Source organism: Macadamia integrifolia, chromosome 8, assembly GCF_013358625.1.
Source record: "Macadamia integrifolia cultivar HAES 741 chromosome 8, SCU_Mint_v3, whole genome shotgun sequence".
Classification (NCBI taxonomy): Eukaryota; Viridiplantae; Streptophyta; class Magnoliopsida; order Proteales; family Proteaceae; genus Macadamia; species Macadamia integrifolia.
The window spans coordinates 27,640,506-27,652,695 of record NC_056564.1 but is presented as its reverse complement, the minus strand read 5'-3'; the positions used below and the strand labels follow the sequence as shown (position 1 = coordinate 27,652,695).

The 12,190-nt window shown below is 42.1% G+C and overlaps 1 protein-coding gene across 1 annotated transcript; it reads right to left on the bottom strand.

The window, feature by feature from the left end:
* Nucleotides 1–3,483: 3,483 nt before the first annotated feature.
* On the bottom strand, nt 3,484–11,373 carry LOC122086618 (transcription factor PIF1-like). The gene is made up of 8 exons (XM_042655563.1): nt 10,773–11,373; nt 9,958–10,684; nt 8,019–8,111; nt 7,847–7,912; nt 7,652–7,717; nt 5,077–5,469; nt 4,389–4,452; nt 3,484–3,891 (listed from the first exon to the last, which is right to left on the bottom strand). The coding sequence occupies exons 1-8, from the start codon at nt 10,865–10,867 to the stop codon at nt 3,887–3,889; spliced, it is 1,509 nt and encodes a 502-aa protein (XP_042511497.1). The 5' UTR covers nt 10,868–11,373; the 3' UTR covers nt 3,484–3,886.
* Between the last annotated feature and the right edge of the window lie 817 nt (nt 11,374–12,190).

Sequence of the window (12,190 nt, the reverse complement as noted above, 5' to 3'; positions counted from 1 at the left end):
CAGCCTCTCCACCCAAACACATTTGATATGTTTGGAGGTTAGCTGGGGAGAGCTTGGGTGCTCGGTTCAGCACAGAGAGGGTGGGCTTGACCCAGCTACTCTTGAAGGGGTTTCCCTCCATCGCCACGTAGAAGTACATCTCCTTCCACTTCTTCACCAAGGAGGGCATGTTGAGGAACATCTTCAGATCTTTGTAAGGACCATCTCTCTCCCTTTTGGTGAAGTAGTACCACCCTGAGGTGTGCCTCTTCACCAAGAACATCTTCCTGAACAAATCCAACGTTGCGGTCCAGCTTCGAGACAAACACCTCAAAGCCAAGAACAGTCCGCCATGAGTCAGGAGTCAGCTGACTGGGAGCGAGGCACCAGTGTTCCAGGACCTAGCTGACCAGCTCAGGCACAGGAATCCTCAGGCCACTCTGAAAGGCCACATCGTAAAGGGCAACGTCATCCCTAGTGGTGTCCACTCGTTCGTTCTCGTCTGGGACTCGCATCACCACGTAATCTGGGATGCCTTATCTGCTTCGGATTAGGTTGAGCACCTTGGGCATCAGGATGCTTGGGGTATTCACCATGAACTTCTTCTCTCCAGAGGAGGAGGCAAAGCCTTCCCCCTTGGACTCTGCCTGGTTGGCCTTAGGGACTTCAGCACCCAAGGGGCCCGCACCCAGAGTACTTGCTGCCGTAGCACTGGGGGGCTGAGCTGAGGTAGTCGAGCCAACCCCAGCCCTGGTCGGGACGGTCTCTGGTGAGACCACCTCCACAAACTTAGAGCTCAGCTGGCATCTAGTTACCGTCAGAGCTGGAGCTATCGTCAGAGCCCTGACTACTGGAAGTGTCGTCACTAGAGGATGAAGGATCGGGAATGGGGCACTCAGGGTGATTTTCCCCAGGCCTCACGGTAGTCAAGGGGGTCTGGTTGGGCAAGTCCGAATCACGCATGGATGCTATGTTGGGATCTCCGGGGCTAATGCTAGGGTATGCAGAAGGCTAAGCAGAGGATCGACGAGTCACAACCATAATCGTACTTACTTGTTGCAGGACGAACTTGGAAGGACGAGCGAGAAGGAGCCCTGTTCACGACACCATGTTGCTCTGAAACACTTTGATAGTCCGCACTGAGGATGGGACCGAGCTGAGCTGACTTTATCACAAGATCGAACGACAAGACTTCTGGGAAAGATGTACACTATTTATAGGAGAAGGCAGTGGAGAATAAACGGCTGGATCTTGTCGAAATCAACGGCGAACAGGAGCGGTCTCTTCACCTGCCCGAGGTGAGATAATGGCTCCAAGACATATGGCATAACGAGTGGATGGCGTACAATCGAAAATGTCAGTGAAATTTAATGCTCTAGTTGTCCGACTCGAACCGCTAGAGCGGGGGGCTGGTGATGAGGGTATTTATTCCCAACCGCGGCACGGGCAAGGACCGGTCCTGACCAATGTTGCACCTCAACCCTCCATCAGGCCATGTTGCCACCTCGGCCATCCATCACGCCGTGCTGCCACCTCGGCCCTCCATTAGGCCATGCTGTCACCTCGGCCTCCATCAGGCCGTGCTTCCACCTCGGCCCTCCATCAGGCTATGCTACCAGTCACCTAGGCTCGGTACAGTCAAGTAAGGCACTCAGAAACATGCTCTCGTCCACTACTACATTCAAGGAATGTAATCCCTGATCACGGGGGCAGGACTATCCATTACACGTCATCAGAGGCGTCCACCCCTCTCACGACTTGCACCTCCGAGATCAATGGGGAATATTCCCTGGAACCCGAAATATTCTCAGAATCACAAAGCCACTCTCCTCAAGGACTCTACACCTGAACAGGACTCTGCACAATCGTCTCCCACTCTCCCTCCATCAGCAGCCTATAAATACCATGGTAAGCCTCCATCAAAGAGGATCGATCACTCACTTCTTCTTTTACTGGAAAAGCTCTCTTGAACATCTGTTGTGGAAAGATCTGACTTAAGCATCGGAGAGTCCCCTGTCGGGTCAGCCCGGCTCTCCCCTGCCATCTCTTTTGTGTAGGTCGGCTGGAGCACTAGGAACTGCAGAGAAGGTCATCCGGTCAATTTTTACCGCATCAGACGGTAATAGATCACCTTGCCGAATTCTCTAAGAGGGTTGGAAAAAATGAAGAGGGGAGCCATTATAAAGCACGACTAATTGAGGAGTAGTGACACAGAACATGATCCAATCAATCCATCTTTGATGAAAACCATAGCAAGAGAGAGTTTTCTAGAGCAAGTCCCATTCCAACCTATTACAGGCTTTGTACATGTCTAATTTAATGGACACAACCAATTTTTCCTCTCATCTTTCGCTTGATCTTGTGTAGTAATTCATGGCATATAAGAATGTAGACCTGAATATTCCTTCCCTTCACAAAACCATTTTGATTGAAGGAAATAATATGATTAAAAATGTGTTGCAATCTTCTAACTAAAATTTTTAGTAATAATTTTGTAGGTGAAATTGCAGAGGCTGATCGACCAAAAGTCGCCAATGGTAAATGGATGATCAACTTTGGGGATAAGAACAAGATAGGTTTGATTTATGGATCGGGGTAAAAGAGCCATTATTGAAGGAGTTCATCACAGATTTCAAAGGCCATCTAAATTAGGGTATTTCCAATTAAGATCATTAATAGCTTTTAATGGGATTTACCATCTATGTGATGGGCAATACATAAGTTACGAAAAGATGAAATAAACATAGAAACCTACGGTAAAATTATATCTACTCTTCTTTTTTTTTTTTTTTGGTAGAAAAATTATATCTACTCTTCTGCCTTCATATTGACTTGAAAACTCTTCAAGTCTTGCATGAAATAACCTCAAAAGGTGTGAAGGGCCTCTTATTAATTTCTATACCGTTTACTGTTTAGCCAGACGGCCAAGATGAGAGTAATTTTTTTTTTCGTTTTTTCACCTGCTTAATTACCTGTATGTATGTATGTATGTATGTATGTATGTATATATGTATGTATGTATGTATGTATATTATATTGATTTTATGTCTACTACAGTTTAAATGTTAGCAATTCTTTTTTTTAAGAAAAGGAAAATATTGCTTTATTTTATTTTTTTATTTTTGGTAAAGAGGAAAATATTGATTTCTATATGTGATTATATCTATGACAGTTTATGGATGATGCATTTGACTATTTTGTTGTTGCTTGTTAGGTTCCATCAAGGAATAATAGATAACAATGCTTCATGATAAGATATATATCAGCTGAAAGCTAAGTTTCATAGTGCTTGAGCCACCTTAGTAATGGCATATCTTACCCATACCCTGTAGGGTAAGGATAAAGGTGTTCAGCCCTTACCCTACCCATTTGCAGTGCTATCAGCAACAGCTTGAACAATGTTTAATCCTGCCATATATCCAGCATGAACTCTCACCAATGTATTACAAAATGATCCATTCTTCCCCAGTGTCCAGTAAAAGTTATGTGAAATGCCACCTTAAATGGAGAAAAGAGAAAAGTTGAGCTCTGCATTGTGCATCTCTCTCTCTCTCTGGTTACACTTTCAAGTTGCAAGCAAATAACTGCAATTTTGACCAAAACCGTCACCATAACTCACCCTTCCTCAGTAGATGTACTGAAACTGACATTGCCCTTTTAATTTTGGAACCACCCAAAACTCCCTCATGATCATCAAGCAAAACTTATACAACTAGATCACTGAAAAGAAAATAAATTCACATGGATAATAAAGGAGAAAAACAATAATTACAGGTTAGCCGCATTAAATTTGTATGGTCAGTTGAGAGTGACTCTCAAGAAGAACTGCTCTCTCTCTCTCTCTCCCTGTCTACAAAACTTCACAGGCAGTGCCTTCTACAGTTCCACTACCTATCTGCCCAATATTTCAACCTGCAATGCACAATAAAGAATATATTCATCCTAGGTCAAGAGTCTTGTTGGATGCACTAAATCAAGACCTATATGCCATGGCATGATATGCAAAACACTTGAAAAATAGCAATGCACCAAGATGAACTAGTCAATGGTTCCCACAACATAAGAACTTCTTGGCCAAATAATTACCAGTTGGACGATTCCTATTCTATTGGATCTACAAGAAAGTATGCAAAATCAAAATGAGATTATCCCATAATCTTTAAGGCGAGGTTCATCCAAGGTGGAACCTGCACCTTTGTATATATGTCTGTAAGAAGTGTTGTTGTGCAAAAAGAAACTATAATTACAGTCTACAAGACTCGAATTATAGATCAAAACGAAACCATACTAAATAGTCCAAAATAAACTGTCATAGAATCTCTTATTTTTCTTCCTATATGGGATCTAACTTGATTAGTTCAAGTTGGAAAAAATTAAGAGACCAAAATGTAAGAAATCAATCAACCTACCAGACTGATGATTTTCAGGAGTATCAACTCCCTTACTGGTGCTTGGCCGGGCAATGGCTTGAACCTGCAAGGATTATATCACTTCTCAGTGCTGTACAATTATAGTTTGGTAAAACTTCCATAGGAGAAGATATAAGGCAGCACCTATGGGGGGTTTGTGGATTGCATGGTTGTTTAGTTTCTAGTTGTTAGCCCACAAAGGAGGGTTTTTAAGTCCAGTCTACGATATGAATCCAGCCATCAACAATACAACAAGAAGGTATCTTCCAGAGAGCCATATTAGAGAATCGTCATGTCCGCCTAACTGTATATCGCACAGGCATCTTCCAAAGATTCATATCAGAGGATCATTGTGTCTGCCTATGTTTATATCAATGCCTGTAATGTTTGCCACATAAACAGGATTTTTTACTGCCAAAGAGGGGTGTGTGTTTTTTGGACTAGCAAGCGGGCTACTGGTCAACATTAGCAGGTAAAGACATGTTTCTCTGTGGAACTTTGAGAAACCAGTAGGGATGTTATCTGTGCATTGAAGTGATGTTCTGCCACATAAACATGATTTCTAATTGCACAGCATCTTAGAAATAGTGTACAAAGATGATAATTTTTTTTCAAGGTGATGGTTTTGATATGTTATGCCTGGTGAGAACAAATGAAGCCAAGAAAGATAACTGAGGATATTACAAACCTGAGGTGATACTTGCATCTGGTGGAGGGAAATGTAGTGTTGATATGGATTAGCAAAACTCGGGATCTGATGTTGGTTGAGATTCTGGATGCCAAGTGAGTTCATTGCTGAATCTGACTGGTTTGGTGCTGCTTGCATTCTGGATGGATCAGGAGTAGATACAGCAGATAGATAAAATGGAGGCAAAGGGAGACTTGGACTAAGATGTGCGGCTGCAGCTGGGTTAGGCATGGCTGAGCCAGCTAATACCGGAGGAAATGGCAGCATTGGTCTGCTCATACCCATATCCATGCCCATACCCATCCCCATCCCTAGTCCTATCCCCATCGGAGGCATGAAGTGCTGGACACCGGGGAACATCATAGGAACCATGCTGCATCCCATGGACATCATCTGCTCAAAATGGTTAGGATTCCTCTCATAAGGTAATTTAACAAAAAATGATGGCTGAAACAGAAATAAGCTTAATAACCTTTTGTTCCTGATTCTTAAAGATGCTGAGTGACTTCGATTATATATTTGTAACACTCCAGGGATAAAATTATATACATAGATCTGTGCATATATCTGGACACATGAGGAACTGAAGAAACATGAAATTTCTAAATGAATTTCCTCTATTAGTAAATGAAGGTCTGCATGCCTTGGCAAGAAGATGGAAATTCGGAAGTCTCCTCAGAAAGAACAGTTATCGGAACTCTTACATCTGTAGAAGGCCTTGTCAACTCTACCTGCTCCTATTGCAGTTACCATCAATGGTCCTCCTTCTTCACTTGGGTTGGAAAGAGACTCTTCGTTCCACTCATCAGTGTTTAATCTTTCTCACTGTGAGTGTTTAAGTCACCCTCACTCAGCTAAAAGTTGGTGTCACGGTTTTAAGCATACAAGGGCACCACTAAGAAAGTAGTAGAGGTGGGGATCTCAATTGTAAGAATGCTGTATAGAGAGCATGCCTAGATGACCTTTTTCAGAAGGACAATTCTTAATTTCTGTTCTAGGTGTCCTTCGAAGATTGGTAACATAACTAGCTAACCACATTGTTGAGACCTAGAGCTTACAACTTGTAATCTGATGTCTTCAAACTTCCCCTGGAAGGTGGAAAGAGGAGGTTTCAGTCTCTTTAAAATTGAAGAGAGTGGACACAAGCTTCAGTACTATAAATTCTAGGGAAAAATAAGATTCACCATCTTGAGCAGGTTGGCAATCACTGTCTATTTGTTACAGATTATAATCAACATAATATTTCAATGCATTGGAGATCTCAGTGAGTTGGATGATAATAAACGCACCAAATTGTGGCTTTTTTTTTTTTTTTTGGGGGGGAGGGGGGTGGTGTTGGGGGGCAGTCAGATAGGAATAGATGGAGTAAATGATCACCAACAAGGTTGGCCTTCGGTAGCCCATTTATGATTTTTCCAACAGAGACTGCTCTCATATGTAAATCAAAACCAGAGTCCTATGTTGGGTGGTTCCAACTTGCCATTCTTTCAGGGATTTAAACAAGAAAAAGAGTAGTAATCAGTAATCTGATTTTCACTACTGCATTATTTCCTACTAATAAGATACTTCCTTAAGATCCTAAATCACAGCACCAAGCAACGCAGGATGTGAGTATAAACTCCTTAATTTCTTTAAGAGCCTGACAATTCCACTTCATCTTTGAAGTCTTGATTCTTAATTTTATCTTACTCTCTCCGATCTAAGCTAGACAATGAATTTGAGATCTTTAAAATTCATCAGACATGTACACAGAACTATTGCAATTGAATTGTGGTGTTAACTCATGTCTTCAACTCAACTCGATTAAGCCCTCAATTAACTATTAACTACCTAGGGTCTACTAAATCCTATCTGACATTATAATTTACTCACATCCATGGTAGCTGTTCACTCACAAGCACCCTTATCCTTTTCCAAGTCGTCACCTAACCATTGGTGCTACTCCTAAGTTTCCTTCAATATATTTATCTTTAATTCTTTCCTTCCAAGGCTAATTAGTAGCCCATTCAACATGCTCATCTCTACTTAAGCACATTTTATGGGCATACAGTTTCCTCATTTCCCAACAATGAGCTCCATACAACATCAATAGTGCTATGGCATATTTTGGGCTGACATTGGCCCTACCTGAAATTTGTCTGAGTCAGCCCAAAGTTCTGGGAACCAAAGTAAAGTTGAGGCAAGACCTTGCCCCAAGCATAGGCCCATTATTTGGCATCTATACCATAGCCATGAGAGAAAACATCAACCATTAATTTGAAGGTTTTAACGACAAGATTCCCTCAAATTTCATTAATGGAGGAACCTGGTATAGGGAATATTTCTATGAGAAGATTTCGATATAGGATGATAAGTCAAGCATTATATATCCAGGTAACAGAAAGTGAGGGTACTTTTGTGGACTAGAAGGAAGCAGTTTCTTCTTCAACAGCTTGGTGCTATGTTGTGAAAATGACAAAATATATGGGCATATTCACAAAAAATCCCGAAGTGGGAATTTTTGGGAAGGGACTATTTATTTATTTATTTGGGTTGTTAGTGAATGAAGAAGTATAAGAAGTTAGGAACAGCATACCTGAACCTGTAATTGCAAAGACTTCAAGTACTCTATTGCTTCATCCAGCATTGAAGCTTTGTCTGACTGGAATATGGAAAAGAAAAAAGATATGAAGTCAAAAAAAAAAAAAAAAAAAAAAAAGCTTTCAGACTGGAGAATAACCGCTCCATTTGTCTCCAAATGGATGTATCTATGAATGAGATCAGTAATGACCTTGTTGCATCGAGGTATGAGTTCTTGCAAAGCCCTCATCTTCTCATTTATCCTATCTCGACGCCTCTGCATGATAAGAACATATATCCAGTATAAGAGGGAAATAAATCAAAATTCATGTAAACTTTATTTAGATGATCAATGCTGACAGAATAGTGGAGAAAGAACAAACCCTCTCTGAGAGATTGTGGACCTCGGCCGCACGAGCTCTTCTAGCTGAAGTTGACCCACGAGCTTGTTTCTTTTCATCCACGGATTCCACATCCTTTTGCAACAGAAACCCAAAAGCCAGTATTACAACAATAAGTTAATCTCAACAATATATAAAACTGAAACCTGATGGCATTCATATTTTCATCTGTGCCTAGTAAAAGGTGCTTTGTTACAATCCTCTATCAGCTTATGAGGGCTGATTCCACATCAGTTTCTTATGGAAATTGATGTGGGTTGATTTGGTCTTAGGTCCCTTCACCTTGTAAGTCAGTTTATGGGGTTGAATTCTTCCAGGACCATAACATGTTTCTAACTATACACTCCTAATTTACAAGTAAGTACCCCAAGCCCCAGCATTAAGCGACTTTATGGACTGCACCCATACTTATGCCACAAGATATATTGATGATAAGACTAGAATTTTATATACAGACCAAGTCTCTTTCGCACACATGGTATGTTTGAGTTCGAATAGTTCCAGCCAAGTTACATCAGGACCACCAAGAGAATGCATGTGAATGTTTTAAAAAAGGTTGTCCAATCAGAAAGAGACACCCCCATGTAAATAATTGCATTTCACTTTCTTTTCTTTCTTCAATCTACTATCCTATTAAGCATTGCTGACCGATGACCAGCCTACTGGTCATCGGCGCTAGTAGGGTCAATGGACACCTACTTTTTTATGTATTCACACACTCATGTGGGTGCACGACAAGGTTCAATCTCACAACCTTATGGAGAGAGCCGAAATTACCACCACTAAATTAAGCTTCATTACATATGTTTTTAGTGCATGATATTGGATTAAAACCAAACAGATCGACCCGGATCAGCCAGTTTTGTCATTGGTTTTCATTACACATGGATTTATGATTTTAGTGCATGGAATTAGATTACGTATCGGTCACCTTATTACCCGATACAGAACAACCCGGATCAGTCAGTTTTGTCATTGGTTTTTCTTTAAAAACATCCAGGTTTTTAACTGTTTTACCCAAATCTGTACCGTTTTATCGATACAAGATCAGCTTGATATCGGGATCAATGATACCAATACCGATACTGATTCCGAAAAACCATAGCCTCATTATACAATGAAACCAGAACGTGGGAGTAACAAAATACCAACACGCAGAACAGTTTGCATACCTCCACAGAGCACACGTAAACCAACCTGACGACCCAAAAAAAAAAAAAATCCTAAGTTTCGATAGACAATAACTGCCACGTGCCAACCAGATAGCAAACAACCATGCAGCCATCGCTTACACGGTTTCAACACTTGGATTCTAAGTAGCTGACGCGGGCGAAATTTACTTAGCCACTTGTCCCAACGATTCCTCACTCCACGTGGAAGCTACGTGGAATAATCAGAGCCGTTCTTATCCATAGTCCACTAGATTGGGCCAATTGACTTAATAGTCCTCAAATTGTTACTCGCCAACGCAGCAATCGTTAGCCATTACCCTATAAATGTTGACAGGCTAGCGCCTAGAGGTACAGTTTTATAAAGCCTCCGGGTGAAGGGTGAAGGGTGAAGGGTGAAGGGTGAAGGGGGAACGGTGAACAGTCCCATACATGACACGTTCAGTAGTGTCGGAACAGTGAGACCTGCTATCTACCTGTCGCCCTTCCTCACCATCAAATCTGTGGGTCCCACCTCCCACGCTCCCTTCGACTCCGAAGTCCGAACCATGTTTGCCTACAGAGAGGTAAACACTGTAACAGATCCTGATCCCTGAGCCTTCACTCGTACGTGGCATTTATGCGCAGGGAGTTTGGTTTCCAAACTGTTTTTTGGTGGCTCGGAGCGGGGATAGGTCAGTGACGATGATCGGCATTGCGATGAGTATCCTCAGCGCACGATAGACACAAGCCAAAGAGAGAGAAAAACTAACCTCGCTGTGGCATTCAGTGTCTTCTACTTCTCTCCCTTTCCGTTTACGGTCGACCGTCGGGGGCTTCACTAACTGCTCTGCACTACCACCGGAGACGGCGGAAGATGAAGTCACGGTGGTCTCGTAGTTCAACTCTCTCACCACATCCGTCGTCGCCACATCGCCGGCCATACTCACGCACTCGAAGTTACCGCTAGAAACCGGCGCCGAACTTCTCACACCAATTGAAACCCGAGATCCCGAACCTGATCCCACTGCCGGCGTCTCGTTCGAATCCATAACCGTCATTTCTCTCGCTACCTTATCCAAAACGGACGGCCGAGATTTATTTCTCGGGGAATGTTCCGCTTCCCTAGCAAGAGGTATTGGCGGCGGGGGCCGTGGAGCAGCTGGCGGAGGCGGAGGCTTATTTTCTTCCGGAATCTGAGTAACCCGACTCGAATGGCTGAAGTTTCTGGTCGGGGAAGTGTAGAGGAGATCAGCACAGAAGTCTCGGTCGAAAGAATCGTCGAGAGGATAAGGGTACTGCATCCATGAAACCATCTCGTCTTCCTGCATGTACAGGTGACGAGATGAGTCTTCCTCTGCCGCCGGAACACACGATCGGACGTCCAAGATTGTCTCTCTCTGTGAATATTTTTTGGGAGATCTCTGGGCATGGCTCTGGCTCTGCATAACGACCTGACCGTTCTGCCATACCAGCTCCACCAGCTCTTCTTCCTCTGGACTGTTCAGAATTAAAATCAAATACAATAACTACAAAAGCATTTAAAACAACTATAAAGGGCTCGGAAATTATGAGAAAGAGAGTTCACTGTTTCGACTTCCTCTGCCGGGGTAATCCCGAGGGTGTTGGGTCCAAGTTCAACTCTTCCTCCTCTAATTCAAAATCGGGAACACAGTGATTCATTCTTGATCGCTAGCTTCTAACTACAAAATGAAACGGAGAACTAAAAGAGGCGGAGAAAAGCAGAAACCCAGTTCGGAAATTCACTGACTTTTCAGGCGCAGAAGAAGACTTGATGGATGAATATGCAGAAACGGGCAGAGCTGCAATTTAAGTACCGACATGGAAGACGATACGATTCCGGCATCGATTAGCCGGCGCCGCCTCTCTCTTGAGCTTCTGCTAAGAAACCCTAAAAACCGCCTTGATTTTGTTATTTTGCAGGGATGAAAAATTAGCAGTCCACTTGGATCTTTCTCGAGAGATTCCTCCTCCAAAATCTCGAGGGTTACCCTGAATTTAATGTCTGCAGCAGAAACGTTCAAATGAAGATGAAATCATAGAAGAATCATCAATTCATCAGTAGCGAATGGAATTTCCTACTTCCTCTGCCAAGAGGGATCTTGATGCGATGCAAGACAGAGAGAGTGAGAAAGGAAGATAACAACGAACGGATAATTGCTTATAAATTCGTCAAAATTTTTACCTGAAAATAAATCGATTCTGCACTGGTCCAATAAGAACCAAAAATCGAAGCCCGGTCGTTGTTGGCCGCTTAGCACCACTATTTCGACATCCATTTTGGACCAATTGAGCTTTTTTGAAGTGGCTGAGATAGAATGGGTCTTGGAGTGTTCGACACACACAGAGAGATGATTTGTGGGACCAAAGTAGGGTAAGAATAGTACGGCACTAGATTGCCTTGTCTTTGTCCTTAATCTTTCTTTTTAAACTTTTAATTAATTTCATTAATCCATGATTAATATTAAAATGTTAAGTAACTGTACGACGGTTAGGCCTCTATTATTTTACTAATCCTACACTGTTACTTAAGTTAAACTTTTGATTAGAAATTGACCATTAACGGTTAACCGTCTATTCTCCACAATCCTAGGCTACATTATACACTTTTGTTATTTGTGATCCACCCAAAAAAACGAAAAATTGCAATCTCTTTTGTGAAAGTACATGGATGTAAAAAACATAATTATTATAGTGGACTAATAATCTCCCCAGTGGTTGGGCCCCCAAGCCCATAGGTTGTTCCAACCAATGGTCGAAAAAAGAAGGGGAATGTACAAAGAGCCAAGGTCAATATGTAACAAATGTATTTCTTTAGACCTATCCTATTATATATTTTATTTCTATATCTTAGCTCTAATGAATAATTATAATCGAACGTTTCGATTTTGGTAAAAAAGATCTGCGATCCCTTAAATAAAATATCCGCAACTGTCCTTAATAATAATTATTCAATTTATTTGATGGATACTAAGAGCTCATAGT

What these genes read in the sequence shown, in the direction of transcription:
- LOC122086618 (XM_042655563.1), bottom strand. Translation starts at nt 10,867, where the DNA reads ATGAATCACTGTGTTCCCGATTTTGAATTAGAGGAGGAAGAGTTGAAC. An exon ending in CGGCAGAGGAAGTCGAAACA is followed by an intron (nt 10,685 to 10,772) that starts GTGAACTCTCTT and finishes AATTCTGAACAG; the next exon opens with TCCAGAGGAAGAAGAGCTGG. An exon ending in AGATGCAAGTATCACCTCAG is followed by an intron (nt 4,453 to 5,076) that starts GTTTGTAATATC and finishes TAATCCTTGCAG; the next exon opens with GTTCAAGCCATTGCCCGGCC.